The 17,621-nt window shown below is 46.4% G+C and overlaps 1 protein-coding gene across 5 annotated transcripts; it reads left to right on the top strand.

Moving 5' to 3' along the window:
• Positions 1-368: 368 nt before the first annotated feature.
• Positions 369-16,537, top strand: NLRP3 (NLR family pyrin domain containing 3). 5 transcript variants are annotated; one of them, XM_081827333.1, is made up of 8 exons: positions 982-3,317; positions 3,409-3,470; positions 3,637-3,965; positions 6,962-7,060; positions 7,551-9,315; positions 11,392-11,565; positions 13,726-13,896; positions 15,418-16,536. In XM_081827333.1, the coding sequence occupies exons 3-8, from the start codon at positions 3,683-3,685 to the stop codon at positions 15,590-15,592; spliced, it is 2,667 nt and encodes an 888-aa protein (XP_081683459.1). In that variant the 5' UTR covers positions 982-3,317; positions 3,409-3,470; positions 3,637-3,682; the 3' UTR covers positions 15,593-16,536. The 5 variants fall into 5 exon arrangements, with proteins under 5 accessions (XP_081683463.1, XP_081683459.1, XP_081683460.1 ...); XM_081827334.1 differs by having other exon boundaries at positions 3,583-3,965; XM_081827335.1 differs by having other exon boundaries at positions 3,571-3,965.
• Positions 16,538-17,621: the final 1,084 nt, after the last annotated feature.

Genomic DNA, 17,621 nt, shown 5'->3' with positions numbered 1-17,621 from the left:
ACTGATTAATTTATTTCTTCCTCATATGAGTGATGCCTGGTTATGGCAACACAGTAAAATTCAAATAGTACAGAAAGATAGAAAAGAAAAAGGAAAAGCTCTCTCATCCTCAAAAAAAAAAAAAATTACAATGCCTGGTTCCTGGCTCAGCCGTTCCTCTTGGGCGTGATTTTCCATGTCTGTGTCCTGAGCGTCTGAAATGCTCGCTGCTCCCTGGGACCGGCAGCGCTTGGCACTCAGGTCTGCTCTCCTGCCCTCGCTGTGGTAGGAGTACCTCTCTTTCTTCTCACAGGGCATCCTGCACACAATTCTATAACAATGGTAGCAGCAGGACTTAACCACTGACTCCAGCTTCTCTGAATCGGGTTCTGCCCACTTAGCCATTTGTTCAATCCCTACGACAACCCTCTGCCCTCAGTGTCCCATTGGCACAGAGACAGAACTAGCGCCCCTCCTCTGGATGTGGAGTCTTGTCCCTCTCCCTGCAGGGCCCCACACGGGCCTGGGGAGCTGAGCACCTGCCCTGCACCGTGCTCTGTGAGACACAGGCCACTCTCGCACCGTGGTCCTGCAGCCATCGCAGTGCTGGAAACACCGTCTGGGTGCTTCCCTGTCCTCCGCTCCTCGGGGGTCTAGCACGGTGCCTTCCAGGCTTGCGTTCTTGCCTGGCACAGGTGCTCCATAAATGTCCGTAGAACAGGTGAGTCGGTTAGTCAGGGAGTGGAGTTTGTGTCTGTCCAAAGGAATTGAAATCAGGATCTCGGAGAGATGCCCACACTCCCACGCCCATTGGAGTAGTACTCCCAATAGTTAGATAGGGAAACAAGCGGAGTGTCCCTAAAAGGAGGAACGGATGAAGACGATGCAGCGTACGTATCTACATCACATGCCATGGCTACTATTCAGCCCTAAGAGAAAAGGAAATCCTGGCATTGGCAACAGCCTGGGTGGACCTTGAGAGCATCATGCAAGGTGACATAGTGAGACAGAGAAAGACAAATGCTATGTGACACCACTCGTGTGGAATCGGAATTAGTCAAAACCATAGAAACAGAGAGTGGAATGGCAGTGGCCAGGGGCTGCGGAGGGGAGGACTGGGGAAGTATCAGTCAGGGGCACCAAGTTTCTGTGATGCAAGATGACCAAGTCCTGGAGATCTGCTGTGGGGCACAGAGCCCATAACTGACCATTCTGTGTTGTGCACTAAATATTTACTAAAGGGTAGATTTTGTATTAAGTGTTCTTACCACACAAACAAAAGAATAATGATAAAATAACAGCAACAGTAATAAAGGGGTGGGAGGAAACTTTGGGGAGAGATAAATGTGGTCTGGTGGAGGTGATGTTTTCACAAGCGTATTCTCACTTCAATAAAGTGGCTGCAGACAGTGACAGGTGATGCGGAGAGCCTGCTGCCTGCGGACTGCCTCCGGGTGATGGCTTGATGGCTGGTCGTGCTCTTGATCCTCTACCTGCCAGCCCTGGTGGGATCCTCCATCCCACTGTGCTCTCTGCCATCACAACCCTCCCATGGCTGCTGTGAGACCCAGAGGGAACATCCCCACCCCAATGGCCACTGAGGACAGTGCAGACATCTCTGGCTACAACCAGAGATAAGAACACTATTCATTTGGTTTGGAAAATCCAGTGATATGAGTAACTGTTAGTCTCTGACTTTGCATGTGATGCAAGCTCGTTTACTCCATGCTGAGCCCACATCCTTCCTGCCCCTGCTGGGCTGTGACCACTATAAATGCATCAAGTTTCCTCTCGGGCTGTTTCTGAGGCTGGCGTCTGGGTGAGTCCAGCTCTGTGGAGCTGCGTGGCTGAAAGGGTCTGGGGAGAAGTGAGGAGGGGATGTTGAGGGCCAGAGCTGTCTTGGTTAAGGCACTAGGGATTTCTTCTGCCAGCTTCCAAGTCTGCCCTTTAACAACAATTCTGGAAGTCCTTATATGTTTCTCATTATTGGGCTCTGTGCATGTATGCAAGTGTGTGAGTGCAGGGACAGGAACAGCAACCATAACTTACACCCACGACTGCAGCGGATTTGCCAAGCATCCCCCCCAGGGAGTGGATGGAGGGGATGTGTATGAGGAAAGAATTGCCCTGGACACCAAGGGACACAGGAGGTAAAGGTCCGGATAGAGTGCCCTAGGCTTAGGGACAGAGGAGAGGTAGAGTCCTGGTGTGGGTGGAAGGACTGATGGAGGGGGACCTGGGAAGGTCTGTAAAACTGATGGATCTATCTGGACATGGCCCACCTCCCTGTCAAGTGCGTGAGGAATGAATTTGGTGGGTGCATGGAGCCAGGAGTGAGTCAAGATGAAGGTACAAGGAGAGGTGAGCAGGCTTCAGTCGTGCACACTCAGCAGCAGTCACTCTATATGCCAACGTGCACTGTTCCACAGCTCCACAGGCCCTCTCCCTCCTGTTAGCATCATTTATGGCTTTGGGTGGATGTGCTTCCCCAAATTCAGTCATGTGGGGGGATCGATCCCAAACAAAGCCAACATGTTCATCAATCCAAAATCTGGGAGACGTGGAAGAGAGAAAGACACAGCAGCTGACCTCTGCTCTTTGTGGAACCCTAATTCTACATAGGAAGACAGAGGGTTTGCGTAGTAAATGCTGGAATGTGTTTTTTGTCTTTTAACCACCTATTTTATTGTCTTTGATCTTTTTTGTTGGTGTCCGACTAAGAAACCTAGTTAAGTGGTGGAAGAAAGAGTCACACACCTTTTCATGCTTTGAAAGTAGTATTTAGGGACATGAGTTCAGAAATCAGTGACCCTGATCTATATCCTGGCTTTGAGCCCTTTTTTTTTTTTTTCTGTGAAACCCTGGGCAAGTCACTTAGTTTCTCCTAAGACTCGGTTCCTCTTGCATAAAATGGGTCTAGGCAAATGTGCACGAGAGACTCTCAGTAACCGTGAGCTCTAATAATGACTATGATTGTGAATGTTGCAAGGGGAGACCTCAAGGAGATGTCATGTGTTTATCGTTCCCTCTATGCACCCTGAGTGTCATCTCATTTGTTTCTATCGATCAACAGATGGATGGAAGTGCAGTCGGAGACCATCCCCTTCTCCGCACGCATCTTTCTCCTTTCTCCGTCTAGCCATGTGTTACTCTGTTAACATCATACTTACTCATTTCCTGGGTCGAAACAGAAACAGGGAACCAGAGCCTTTCAAATGGAAGGAACTGAAAAGCTGTATTTTCCATTCTGTCATTTTATAGATAAAGATACAGAAGCTGAGGAAGAGTTTGTCCTAGGCCATTGCCCAGGAATCAGTGAGAACAAAGTTCTCCCCGTGGTATGTTGAGGTAGCGTTGTCAAGTGGGTTGGGCATATAGTACTGTTGACGTGATTGCGTTTGTGGGTTTAACTACTGTTTCTCTCCATAGGGACACCGTTCTTCCATGGCTCAGGACACACCCCTGAGTCAAGCCAACAGGAAATCTTTCTGGTGGGTATTTGGGTCACTTTTCAAAACTAAAGATGGCAGCTCATTACAATCTGGTTATATATATATTTTTCCTTTGTATTCTGGGTTTTTCATGGTTTAGTTCTCTCTAAAGAGGGCAGACTTTTAAGAAGACTCTCCTTGCCTGTGTGCTGTTTTCACCGTCCAGCTTCCTGGCGTGGACCTATACCCAAGGACCCTGAGAAAAGACACAGATGAGCATGGCAAGTGTCCGTTGCAAGCTGGCCCGTTACCTGGAGGATCTGGAGGATGCAGACTTTAAGAAGTTCAAGATGCACTTACAAGACTATCCTTCTCAGAAGGGGTGCAGCCCACTCCCTCGGAGTCAGACAGAGAAAGCCGACCACATGGATCTGGCCACTCTGATGATTGACTTCAACGGTGAGGAGAAGGCATGGGCCATGGCAGTGTGGATTTTTGCTGCAATCAACAGGAGAGACCTTTATGAGAAAGCTAAGAGGGATGAACCAGAGTGGGGTGAGTGGAAGGAAGACAGCATTTTTTACAAAATTGTGATAAAATACATATAACATAAAATTACCATTTAAGCCATTTCTAAGCAGTGTTAGGCACATCCATGTTGTGCAATCAGTCTCCACAACTTTTCTACATCTTGCAAAACTCTGTACCCACCAAACAACAATTCCTTGTTCCCCTTCCCCTCCGCCCCTGGAACCACCACCTTCTGTCTCTACGACTTTGACTACTCTTGGTACTTCTTATAAACTGCATCACAAAGTATTTGTCTGTTTGTGTCTGGCTTACTTTATGTAGTATAAAGTCCTCGAGCCTCTTCCAAGTTGTCACATGTGACATGATGTCATTCCTTTTTAAGGTAGAATGATACGTCATGGTATGTGTATACCACATTTTGTTCATCTATTCATCCATCAGTGGATATTCAGATTGCTTCTAGCTTATTGTGAATAATGCTGCTAGGAACATGAGGGTACGAACCTCTTTGAGACCCTGCTTTCAGTTCTTTTGGGTATATGTTCAGAAGTGGAATTATTGTATTATATAGTAATGCTAGGTTTCATTCTTTGAGGAACCACCATAATGTTTTCCATAGTGGCTGCCCCATTTTGCACTCCCATCAACAGTGTACAAGGGCTCTATTTTTTCATCATCCCCACCAATGTTTATTTTTTTTGTTTTGATAGTAGTTATTCTAATGGGTGTGAGATGATATCTCATTGTGGTTTTGATTTGCCTTTCCCTACTGACTACTGATACTGAATGATTTTTCATGTGCTTGTTCACCATTTGTTTATCTTTGGAGAAATGTCTATTCAACTTTTCCCCCATATTTTAATTGCGTTGTTTGTTTTGTTGTTGTTGACTTGTAAGGGTTCTTTATATGTCCTGGATACTAACAGTTTATCAGATATATGATCTGCAAATATTTTCTCCCATTCCATGGATTGCCATTCCACTCTGTTGATGGTATCCTTTGATTCAATGAAATTAGTATGTTTGCTTTTTAATAATTCCTTCTATCACCTTGGCTCTATCCTCTTTCTTCCTCTCATGATAGCGCCATGAGAAGTTGGAGGAAAGAAGTTTGCTTTTTTCTAGCTTCTTTAAAAATGCAAGTCAGGGCTCGTCTACCCCTAGGAACTGTGGACATGTTGGGGGTGAAGTTTTTTGCTTCCTGGCTTGGTGTTCTGGTCAAGGAAGAGCACAAGCAAGGGCTCAGAGGAATCTAGAAAATCACAGGATGATGATGTTGAGCTGGTGGAAAGGAGGTATAAAAATGAATCAGCAGATCAGGAGAAGCATGGTGAGTGGGGCAGCAATATGGGTGAAATGAGGGAGAGAAACGTGACATGGGGGCATGAGACAGGGGTGCACAGCAGTGGGAGGTTATAAACAAATTACATATAATAACACAATTATAATTGTGTCAGTACTTACGTACTCACTAACCAAATTAAAGTGTAATAATCGCAGTTATAGAAGTAGTTTACTAAGCAGTTTTTATGGATTTTGGTCATTCCTCATAAAATCTCCATGAGGCTGGCTTTTTTTTTTTTTTTTGTAGGCTGTACACCCCAAGGTAGGGCTTGAACTTGCAACCTCTAGATCAAGAATTGCATGCTCTGCCGACTGCCCAGCCAGGCACTTTCAGATGAACTTTCAATTTCATTACTAAATGAAATATGCCAGTCACAAAAAGACAAAGGCAGTACGATTCCGTTTGTAAGAGGTACTAGAGTAGATAAATTTATAGAGACAGGAAGTGGTTGCCAAGGGCTTCAGGCCGTGCGGACTGTGGAATTGTTGTTTAACGGCCATGGAGTTTCAGTTTTGCAAATAAAAGATAGTTCTGGAGATTGATCAACAATGTGAAGTGAGCCTGAAAGAGGTTCTGGTTGCCCGTAGCTCTGTTTCAGTCACAGAGCCAAGGCCTGGATTCAGTGCTGGGTGTGTCTTTGGCTGGAGTCTGGCTCTTAACCGCTGTGCTAACTTGACTTCTGTACCTGGGCTGTGAGGTGGAAGAATTATACCTAGGGTTCGAGGTTTGTTTGTTCTTTGCTGGGGAGGACCAGGTTGTAGGGTGTTAGATAAGAATTAAGTCACGGTTTTGGTTTGAGTCAACGTTTAGATTTTGTTTTGTGATTGGGTTACCAATAGCATTTGCATTCAGAATGAGTAGACACCTACCAGGAATCCTTTATGTTGCTCTTGGGTTCATCTGCTAAATGTTTCCCCTGGTGCTTAGCACTTGCTCTGTTGTACCTAACTGAAGCGCCTCTTCATTGGGATGTGTAATTTAGTGACTCTTTAGATCTGTAATTCTCAACTGTAGATGCATGTTGGAGCTTTCAAAATATAATGGTGCTGGTTCCCACCTCAGATAAATTGAAAAATAATCACTGGGGGTGGAGCTTTTTTAAAGCTTCCTAGGTGAATCTCGAGTCAGCTGGGGATTGTGAACCACTGAATTCGACAAACCAGCTTGGTGATTCTCAATCATGAAAACCCAGAATGTGGGTACAATTAATTTCAGGCATTTGGGGGCAGGGGAGGAGAATCCTGCTGGCCCATAGCCATCTGGGGGTACTTAGACATTTAGCGTGGGGATGGCCTCAAAACCAGGGCACCAGGGGGAGTCTGCCAAAGACAAAGAAGGATAAGAGAAGCCTTGCCTGTCTCATGTGTTTGCCGATCGATTTCTGGGCCTGGGAGAGATCCCGAGACTGGATACAGTGGGGACACAATGCTAGCTGTGTGAGTGACAGTGACATACAGTACTTTGAACTTAGGAGTGCACAAATGCCACAAACTGGACATTCAACTGTACACCTGTCATCCACAGCTCTGGCATGGGGGCATGTTTGGGAGATGTCTGCGACAGGAGACTTTGAGCTGTGCCAGGTGTTGAGTACTGGGTCTCAGTTACATCACCTTAGTCGGGAGTCCTGGTTTTTAACTTTGTATTTCCTTTTCCTTCGCCCCCCCCTTGCCAGATAATGCACATGTGGTATGCCGGGAAGAAAGCCTTGAAGAGGAGTGGATGGGTTTAGTAGGGTATCTGTCCAGAATCTCTATTTGTAAAAAAAAGAAAGGTAAGCAATGGGGGTGGTGCTTCCTGTTGGGTTTGGAAACCCAGGTTTGGAGCCTGGGAAGCTTGATCATTCTATATGTTCCTCCACCTTGGGGGGCAAAGGCCCACTTCAGGAAATCCACTATGGCTAAAGGAACAGACCAGTGTTCACATGGCTCCTTGTAGTCACAGAACCAAGGGAAGGTGATTGAGGGTCTCAGGTTCTAAAAGGTATGGGCTACAGACTACCTACAGGAATACGATTGAATATAAAGGATTTCCTGGCAGGTCACAGTGCCTCTGGCACTTTGCTATTCTTCTGTTCAACTGTGTATAGGAAGATTCTGACATTCTAGATTTTCTGGGACTGTCCATACCCACGCAGTGAAGAGAATCTGCACCTCCCTTTGCTTAGCTCTCTGGTCATCACTCCCTGTGGACTATAGACCCTTGTCGATAGCTCGTGTGTGCTCGGACTTCTCCCAAAGTTTACTTTTCTGTCTTTGCTCCAGATTACTGTAAGAAGTACAAAAAACACGTGAGGAGCAGATTCCAGTGTATTAAAGACAGGAATGCCCGTCTGGGTGAGAGCGTGAACCTCAATAAACGCTACACGAGGCTGCGTCTTGTCAAGGAACACCAGAGCCAGCAGGAGAGGGAGCATGAGCTCCTGGCCATTGGCAGGACTTCAGCCAAGACTCTGGACAGCCCCATGAGTTCCCTGAGTATGGAACTGCTGTTTGAGCCTGACGACCAACACTCGGAGCCTGTTCACACAGTGGTATTCCAGGGAGCAGCAGGCATTGGGAAAACCATACTGGCCAGGAAGATCATGTTGGACTGGGCATCAGAGAAGATTTACCAGGACAGGTTTGACTATTTGTTTTATATCCACTGTCGGGAGGTGAGCCTTGGGACACGGAGGAGCCTGGGGGACCTGATCGTCAGCTGCTGCCCTGACCCAAACCCACCCATATACAAGATTGTGAGCAAGCCTTCCAGGATTCTCTTCCTCATGGATGGCTTCGATGAGCTGCAGGGCGCCTTTGATGAGCACACGGAGGCTCTCTGCACAAACTGGCAGAAGGTGGAGCGAGGAGACATTCTCCTGAGCAGCCTCATCAGAAAGAGGCTACTTCCTGAGGCCTCTTTACTCATCACCACAAGACCTGTGGCCCTGGAGAAACTGCAGCATTTGCTGGACCGTCCCCGTCATGTGGAGATCCTGGGTTTCTCAGAGGCCAAAAGAAAGGAATATTTCTTCAAGTATTTCTCTGATGAGCAACAAGCCACAGAGGCCTTCAGGCTGATTCAGGAGAATGAGATCCTTTTTACGATGTGCTTTATCCCCTTGGTCTGCTGGATTGTGTGTACTGGGTTGAAGCAGCAGATGGACAGCGGCAAGAGTCTTGCCCAGACATCTAAGACCACCACTGCAGTGTATGTCTTCTTCCTCTCCAGTTTGTTGCAATCCCGCGGAGAGAACCAGAAGCACCAAGTCTCTGCCAACATCCGGGGTCTCTGCTCGTTGGCTGCAGATGGAATCTGGAACCAGAAAATCCTGTTTGAGGAGTGTGACCTTAGGAATCATGGCCTTCAGAGGGCCGATGTGTCTGCTTTCTTGAGGATGAACCTATTCCAAAAGGAAGTGGACTGTGAGAAATTCTACAGCTTCATCCACATGACTTTCCAGGAGTTCTTTGCTGCCATGTACTACCTGCTGGAAGAGGAGGAACAGGGAGGGATGAGGAACCTGCCACGGAGTAGTTCCAAGCTTCCCAACCGAGATGTGACCGTCCTTCTTGAAAACTACGGCAAATTTGAAAAGGGGTATCTGATTTTTGTTGTCCGTTTCCTCTTTGGCCTTGTAAACCAGGAGAGAACCTCCTACTTGGAGAAGAAACTGAGTTGCAAGATCTCGCAGCAAATCAGGCTGGAGCTGCTGAAATGGATTAAAGAGAAAGCCGAGGCCAAGAATCTGCAGATCCAGCCCAGCCAGCTGGAGTTGTTCTACTGTTTGTATGAGATGCAAGAGGAGGACTTTGTGCAAAAGGCCATGGGCCATTTCCCCAAAATTGAGATCAGTGTCTCTACCAGAATGGATCATGTGGTTTCTTCCTTTTGTATCGAGAACTGTCACAGTGTGGAATCACTTTCACTGAGGCTGCTTCACAACTCCCCGAAGGAAGAGGAGGATGAGGAGGAGGAAGAGGAAGGGCAACACTCTGAGGTGGATCACTGTGTCCCCCTAGATCCTCATGCTGCCTATACTCACCGGTAAGACAATTTGGTTTCGGGCAGATAATGGAATGGTAGTGTTGCCCTCCGCTTTCTAGCCACCTTTCTCTGGGCACTTGCTTTCTCTGCCTGCTTCTCAACTGTCTTTAAAATGTGGTTGCCACAGCTCCATAATAATGCTACCATCATCCATTTCTACCAGACTCCTTCAGTGGCAGAGACTGACTAATAGAGGAAAGGGAGGTGGACAAATGGATGAGAAAAAAGCCAATGAAGAAAATAAGCAAATGTTTGGTGGATGCCAAGTCAGTGCAAGGTATTATGTGGGGTAGAGAGTTGAACAGAAATGTTGTAAACTCAAATTGCTTGCAATCTACTTGGAGTTCAAGGAGCAAAACAACCCCAGTGACTGTCTCAAGAACACAGAGGACAGAAGGCCTTTAGTGCTGGGTGCTGGGGGGAGGTTTCTCAGAGGAGTGAGGTTGGGAGCCTGCCTTGAAGGACTGGTTGGATGTGGGTGAGTGCAGGAGAAGGTAAAGGGATTTTGGCAGTAGGGTCTGATGTCTGAGGAACAGTGTACGTAGGAGACTATGCTGAGGGATGTGGCTTCATTGGAACAGATAGAATGAGGGGAAAGTGAGAGAAATAGGGCTGGGAAGGAGAGGGTGCTTTTAAGCTCCTGCATTATGTTTATAACCAGGAAGTCACCAACAGCACCCTCTTTGGGGTCTGTTCACCAGTGTTGCAGGAGATTGGAAGACAGTTGCTGTGTTAGGACAGCAAAGCAGTTCAGTTACCTGGCCTCTGAAGTCCCTGCTTGGGAACTACCACAGCTACGGTGGGAGGGTGGATGCTCTGTGAACGCTTGGGTTTAACGTGCAGAGAAAGCACTTGATACAGGGCAAAATAAAGGAGAAAGGGGACTGGCCCTTCCCCCAGGAATAATGAATTTTCAGCTCCCTCTCTCACCGTAGGCACCACTAGCAGGATGACCTTTTTATTTATCATTTGGTCATCAAGGAGCACCCTCTGGGGCTTCAGTGGTGGCTAAGACCCAGGCCCTGCTCATAGCAACTTAAGGTTCAGTTGTGGGGACAGCTGGGAAACAAGGACAGACAGTAGAGAGGGATGGGCTATGGCAAGAACACCTATAGAATGTGCCAGAAGCACATGGTGGGGAGCCCTTGACCAGCTGGACTCTGAGAGATGGAGCATGAGAAACCTGAGTGTGGTCAAGGGGCAGCTTGAACTGAGGGAACAGTGGGTTCAGAGGGCAGAGGCTGGGGAAGCAGGTACATCCCTATGATGAAGTTCAGAATAGCTGGAGAGGGTGAGAGAAAGAGGGAAGGAGGCACACCTGCTCCTTAGGGCCCTAAAAACTATGCCGAGAAGAAACCTGACCAAGATCACACAGCTGTGAAGAAGACTTGTATAGACTTGGACTAAAACTCCTGATGAAAAGCCTGACGCCCATCTCATTAGATGACAGTTACCTTCTTCTGAGGGCAGGAGCTTGCTTTGTGTGTTCCAGAACCTTCTGAAGACCAGCAGCATGGGCATCCACCCCATGCTTGTTCGAAGTGCAGAATGGCAGGCCCAATCCTAGACACACAGTCAGAATCTGCATTTTAACAAGAGCCGCACGTTGGAACCATGTGGAAGTCTTAAAACTATCGATATACTTGGTCCCGCCTCAGAGATTCTGACTTTAGTCCTATGGTGTGGCCTGGCCTCAGGATTTTTGAGAGCATTGCTGATGCTATTATGCAGCCAATGTGAGATCTGGATCTCACAATGTGGTCTCTGGATCACTTAGCAGAGTGTCCAAGGCCATGGGCATGACAGTGACTGACGACAGGGGGAGGGGAAAGACATCTGAGGGAGGCGCTGGAGGGTGTGCAAAGGAAGCCAGTCAGACTCATGCTGTTTCCATAATAAGGTGTGCAGGACAATCTTACCAGGCCTCCCCCCTGCCCTTGACCTTTGTTATTCCTCAGTAGGCAATCTTTGGTTCTGAGTCAGTTCTTAACCCTTGGGAGGTCTTTGTCTGAACTGGTGCCAGCCATTCCTGATTTTCTTTTCTTTCTTTCTTTCTTCCTTCTCTACAATTTCTAGGTTGGTGAATTGTCATGTCACCGTCAGCCTTTGGCAGGGTCTCTTCTCGGTCCTGAGCACTAACTCACTGAACCTCACTGAACTGAACCTCAGTGACAATGCTCTGGGGGACCCAGGGATAAAGGTGTTATGTGAAATGCTCCAGTATCCTGGCTGTAATATTCGGAGACTGTGGTAAGAACCTGTGTGCGTGCGTGTGTGTGTGTGTGTGTGTGTGTGTGTTTGTATCTGTGAGTGACATAGAGGACTGGAGGAAGACCTCAGGGTCCAGATCAGTGGTTTATTAGTTTTCTAGGGCTGCTATAACAAAGTACCAGAGACCAAGACGCTTAAACAACAGAAATTCATATTCTCATAGTCCTGGAGGCTGGAAGTCCAAGATGAAGGTGTCAGCAGGGTTGGTTTCTCCTGAGGCCTCTCTTATTGGCTTCCAGATGGTGGTCTTCTCCCTGTATCTTCACATGGTCTCTGTGTTCATGTCTGATCTCCTCAAGGACACCAGTTGGGTTGGATTGGGGCCTGTCCTCATTTAACTCTTTAAAAGCTGATCTCCAAATATAGTCACAATTCTGAAATTCTAGGGATTAAGACTTCAACATATGATTTTTTTGGAGGGGTGGACACAGTTCAGCCCATAACAAGTGGGAAGGTAGAATGGATTGGAGGCCAGTTGTTTGGGAAGTTTCAAATGGGGAAGAATGAAGGGGAACTGAAAGTAAGCCATTTGTTGGTGATAATGACAAAAAGTGCATGACCTTCAATATCTTCCCTTTCCTCACTGGCCATCATCATAGATGAGAATTGGAGAGTTTCATCAGATACAATGGCTACTTGGGCTGGACCCCATCAAAACATTTTGTATAGGTTGAAATGTCACAGGGAATCTCTTTCAGCTTTCTTAGTAAAGAGTGCTTGCTCTGGGCTCACACTGTGAATCAGACTCACATTCCCCAATTGGAGATACGGGTTCTGGGCCAACCCACAAACCCTCTTCCATCACACATCTGCATTTGTGATGAGCTACACAGCCAGCGCTAAAGCCCATCACTCCAGGGTATTTTCATACATCCCTTTCTTGATCACCATACCCACTGCAACACCAACCTTGTCAGTTATCTCCTGTACAAACCAGTAGCTCAGGCCCAGCAACCATGACTGTTTGCCAGGATATTGCAATGGCCCTCAAGACCATCAGCTTCATGGGGCAGGATTTGTGTTCATCTTTCCACTGTCTCTACAATGTCTGGACAAGTGTCCTAGCACACATTAATGCTTAAAAATACATACTGAATGAATACTGACTGTTTGGTCTCCCCACGTCCACTTTTACCACTTATAAATTCATTTCCCATACAGAAGTCAGAGGGTTATTTAGAAAATTCTACTTTGATTATGCCATTCCCTGGCTTAAATGTTTTCTCTTTGTTCTTTTGATAAATTACAAATCCTCTTCTTGCCTTCAAGGCTCTGGCTGGTTTTGGCTCTTCACCTGCCTCTCTGTCTCCATCCCCTGCCAGTCTCCCCACTGCCCTGGTGGGTGCCCCTGTGTGATTCCAGAGAGTGAGACACAAACAGGGAGACATGGGTGATGATGAGCTATTTTGCAGGTAAACAGAGGTTTAGTCATGCATTTACCTCTAGTCGGTGTGAAGATAAGGGTAGAAAGGAAGATTTTTTAACAGGCGCTAGGACGATGAACTATTCAACTGGAAAGGAGAATGTTGTTCTTGTTCCTCTGACAGGGACATCTAGTAGTTGTTGTTGTTGGTGGTGATGGTGATAATGGTGTGTGTGTGTGTGTGTGTGTGTGTGTGGTTGTAAATCAAATCAAGAATTAAAGCTTCCTGCTATTTCAGTGTAGGTGGAGGGCTGGGATTTAATCATTAAACAGAAGGATGGAGACAAGATTGACAAAGATAAGTAGATGGGTAAAGCCCCAGAGAGAACAGTGTCCACCTGAGGATTTTCACAGTGAGGAACATGTGATACAGAGGTGGAACACACAGGTTCACCACCGTGTTCCCTTATAAAACAGGGACATGCAGTATACACCGGAGAGCTGACCGTTATTTATGGAGGGGGTTCACTGATGTACTCAGCAGTTGTGGTCTCAGGCTGTAGCTCGTGAGCCTGGGAGGTGACTTCACAATGTCTTGGGCTGCGTATAGGAGTTCTGATAAGATCACACTTTCACCTAACTTTCCTTAAAATTTTCCCTTTGTAACATGAGACCACAAATGCCCCCGTTTGGTGCTGAAAACAAGCATAAGCCAGAAGGCAGTGACGGAAGCAGCCTGTGTTCTGACGCTTTCTGCTTCTGTACTTGGCATGAAGGTTGCGGCAATGTTGCCTTTCCTATCAGTGCTGCTTCAACATCTCCTCGGTCCTGAGCAGCAACCAGAAGCTGGTGGAATTGGACCTGAGCCACAACACCCTGGGAGACTTTGGAATTAGACTTCTTTGTGTGGGGCTGAGACATCTATTCTGCAATCTGAAGAAGCTTTGGTGAGTCTGAGCTATTTTCCTTCTCAAAGAATGAGCTGGGGCTTCAATGATCCATGATGGCCTTCACTGCTCAGAAGATCTCCAGGTGTTCATCAATAATTCAATGAGTTACTGTTTGTTGTGGGAAGAGCCACAAACTAAGCCTTAGAAAGGAACTTAATCGAATTAATCATGCTCACTTTTAAGGTGCTTACAGTCTAGCTGAGAAAATACAACCAGTGAAATGCATTGCTCCAGAATGGTTTTGGGACTTTATGACAAACTCTTGGTCTCCACACCAAACAGGAAAAGAGGTGCTAACACGATGCAGACACTTGATATTTTATGCAGCCCTTCACTAAATGCTTCTGGGAGACTTGAGTTTTGAATAAGAGAAAACATGGTGGGATTGGTTAGCCCGGTGATGGGTATTAAGGAGGGCACGTACTGCATGGAGCACTGGGTGTTATACGAAAACAATGGATCGTGGATCCCAACATCAAAAACTAGTGATGTATTGTATGGTGACTAACATACCATAATAAAATTAAAAAAAGAGAAAACACTTGAAAATGGTAGGACCAATTCACACCCATTAGGATGGTTATTATAAAAAAACAAAACAACAAAACACAAGGGTGGGTGAGGAGAAATCGGAACCATCATAATTGCTGGTGGGAATGTAAAATGGTATAACTGGTGTGGAAAACAGTACGTCATTTCCTCAAAAAAGTGAATGTAGAATTACCGTATGAACCAGCAATTTCGCTTCCGGGTATATATAAAAAACAGTGAAATCAGGTATCCAAACATGTATTTGTACACCTGTGTCCACAGCAGCATTATTCACAATAGCCAGAAAGTAGAAACAACTCAAATACCCATGGATGAATGAATGGATTAAAAATGTGGTAGGGGGCTGGGGTTGGGGTTGTGGGAATGTGGAATGTACATGCATACAGCCTTCGGGGGAATTCGGACACATGCTGCAACATGGATGAATCTTGAAGACGTTATACTAATTACAATAAGCCATACGCAAAAGGGCAGATATGTATGATTCCACTTACAGGAATGACCTAAAATAGTCAAATTCATAGAGACAAGAAATAGAATAGTGGGTCCCAGGGGCTGGGGGAGGGAGGAGTGGGGAGTTAGTGTTCAGTGGGTACCGAGTTTCAGTTTGGAAAGATGAAAAACTTCTGGCGATGGATGGTGGTCACAGCTACACAACAATGAGAAGGTACTTAAGTGCTACTGAATTGTACACTTAAAAAGGATTACAGTGGTACATGTTATGTTATGTATATCTTACCACAATAAAAACAGGTGTAGGGAGCTGAAAAGATGGAGTATTGGCGTGGGCTTGGAAGGTGTTTACCTGCTGTAACACCAAACAAAAGGAAACGAACAGTTAAGGTACGGGTTGGACACTTTTCCCGTGAGTGGACTGGACTGGGGGCAGCATCAGAGCAGGTGCTTCCGTGACTCACAGACGGTGAGGCGAGAAAAGTGTATGACGTTGTGCCGTCTCTGTGGAAGGTTGGTCGGTTGCTGTCTCACCTCAGCATGTTGTGAGGACCTTGCATCCGTCCTGAGCACCAGCCGGTCCCTGACCAGACTCTACTTGGGGGAAAATGCCCTGGGAGACACAGGAGTTGGAATTTTATGTGAAAAAGCAAAGCATCCACAATGTAAGCTGCAGAAACTGGGGTAAGTCTTCGTTGGTGTCTCAGCAGAAAAGCCCCTTCTCTTCAGGGATGTGTTGCTTGGGAAACATGGATGGGGGCTGCTCTAAAATAGGTTGATCAGACAGACTTGAGGGTAGAGATTGGAGGAGACAGTCTATGAAGTGCTTGGAAGCAGGAGATACTACCTTCTACTAGTAAGGTATTTATGACTACAGAATTAGAGATTCTTAGAGTTGAAAGAAACCCTAGGGACTGTTCAGCTCAATCCCCCACTGAGGGAAACACTTGCTTCTCAGACACTCACATGCATAGTCACTGGTTTCACGTGTGGACATTCCGAGCACACCAGCCACTGTGCACAACGTGGCCACTGCATTAGGAGAGAGTCCTTATTTCTACGCAGCACCTTCTTTGGTTTCTGCGTGTTGGTCCTTGTTCTGCTCCCCAGGGCTCTGCTGAAAGGTGTTGATCTCAATTCCCCAGAGACAACACTCACACTCCAGGCCTTCTCGTCTCTTGCCTCGACATCTCTAAATTCTCAAGAAGGATGTAGCTTCACGTCTTCACCTACATAGTCATGCTGTCCTAGGGAAGGGCTGTTCTGTTCATGTCCCTGTTTGAAGTACATTGTCCAGACCTGAACCTGATACTCCTAAAGATGTACGGTGGACTGTAACTGTCACGGAGTGGCAGGGGGCTCTGACTTCCTTATGTTTCTGGCCATCACATCAGATCACAAGTTCATATTGGAATTTTGCAGCAAATAATAGTGTGAAATTCTGGCGTGTTTTCTAACATTAACAGCCAAATCTCTGTGGACCCCAACTGGGTGTCTTACAAGTCAATTCAGTTTTGACACTATAAACTCAGAGGTGGCACAGACCCCACAGGTTAAGGGCCTAGTCCTGCACCCTCCCCACCTGGCAATGTCAGATACCAATGCAAGCAATGGGCACAAGTTACTTGTGCTTCTTTCTGACTCAGCTATGAACTGCGGGTTTCCAGAATCCTCTCCTCAGGTTTGAAAACTTGCCCGAACAGCTCACAGAAATCAGGGAAACGCAACTTACATTTACATTTATTATAAAAGATATTATAAAAAATACAAATAAACAGCCAGATGAAGAGTCATATAGGGTGAGGTCTAGAAGGATCTGGAGCACAGGAGCTTCTGTCCCCATGTAGTTGGGGCATTTCAAACTCCCAGCATATGGATGCATTCACCAACCCAGAAGGTCTCCAAATCTCCTTGTTCAAGAGACTTTATAGAGTTTGATCTCCAGCCTTCCTCCTTTCTCCTTCCTCAAGGTTGGTGGATGGGCTGAAATTTCCACTTTGCCAATCACTTGATCATTCTGGTGACCAGCCCCATCCTAAGGCCATCTATGGGAGCCACCTTCAGTCACCTCATTACTATAAACTCAGGTGTGATCAGAAGGGGCTCCTTTGAATAACAAAAGAGACTGCTCCACTTAGGACATTCCAAGGGTTTTAGAAACTCTGTGCCAGGAACTGGGGACAAAGACTAAACATATTTCTCATTATGACACAAAAATATCTACTGATAATTATGTGCTTACACATGTATCATGGCTCTTCCATGATCTTTACATGGATGACCTCAGCTGACCTCATAAAAATTATGCCAAGTAGATATCCGTGTCTCCAAAATGAAGCCAAGAGAGCTTAAGACCTTTGCCCAAGGACACCTGGATAGAAGGCAGGGGAACCAATGCAGACACAGCCCAGTGCGACCCCCTGCCTACTCCCTTAACTCCAGGGAAATACTGACTCATGATGTGTTGCTGGTGGGCTTTCTAGGGGGCTTCTACATCCTGCTCTCTCTGACCTGTGTGGGCCTCACATTCAGCTCTGCTAAATTTCATCTTATCTTTCTTCTGACGGATTGTTTGGGCATTTTTGGATTGTGATTCTGTCATTGTAACCTCTACCTACAACAAGCAAACTGTAAATGTCTTCATTCACATTACTGATATAAATACCAACCAGATGAGCACCAAGACAAAATACAGCAGGAAGGGCCTTCAATGAGGA

Source organism: Leptonychotes weddellii, chromosome 7 (genome assembly GCF_054177405.1).
Source record: "Leptonychotes weddellii isolate Sample4059 chromosome 7, ASM5417740v2, whole genome shotgun sequence".
NCBI classification, from domain to species: Eukaryota; Metazoa; Chordata; class Mammalia; order Carnivora; family Phocidae; genus Leptonychotes; species Leptonychotes weddellii.
Note: the sequence above shows the minus strand (reverse complement) of the source record. Positions and strands in the feature narration are given on the sequence as shown.

Excerpts from the sequence above, each read along its gene's own strand:
- NLRP3 (XM_081827336.1), top strand. The coding sequence starts at position 3,683 with ATGAGCATGGCAAGTGTCCGTTGCAAGCTGGCCCGTTACCTGGAGGAT. Across the intron at positions 7,061-7,550 it reads TATTTGTAAAAAAAAGAAAG|ATTACTGTAAGAAGTACAAA; the intron begins GTAAGCAATGGG and ends TCTTTGCTCCAG. Across the intron at positions 11,566-13,725 it reads TGTAATATTCGGAGACTGTG|GTTGCGGCAATGTTGCCTTT; the intron begins GTAAGAACCTGT and ends CTTGGCATGAAG.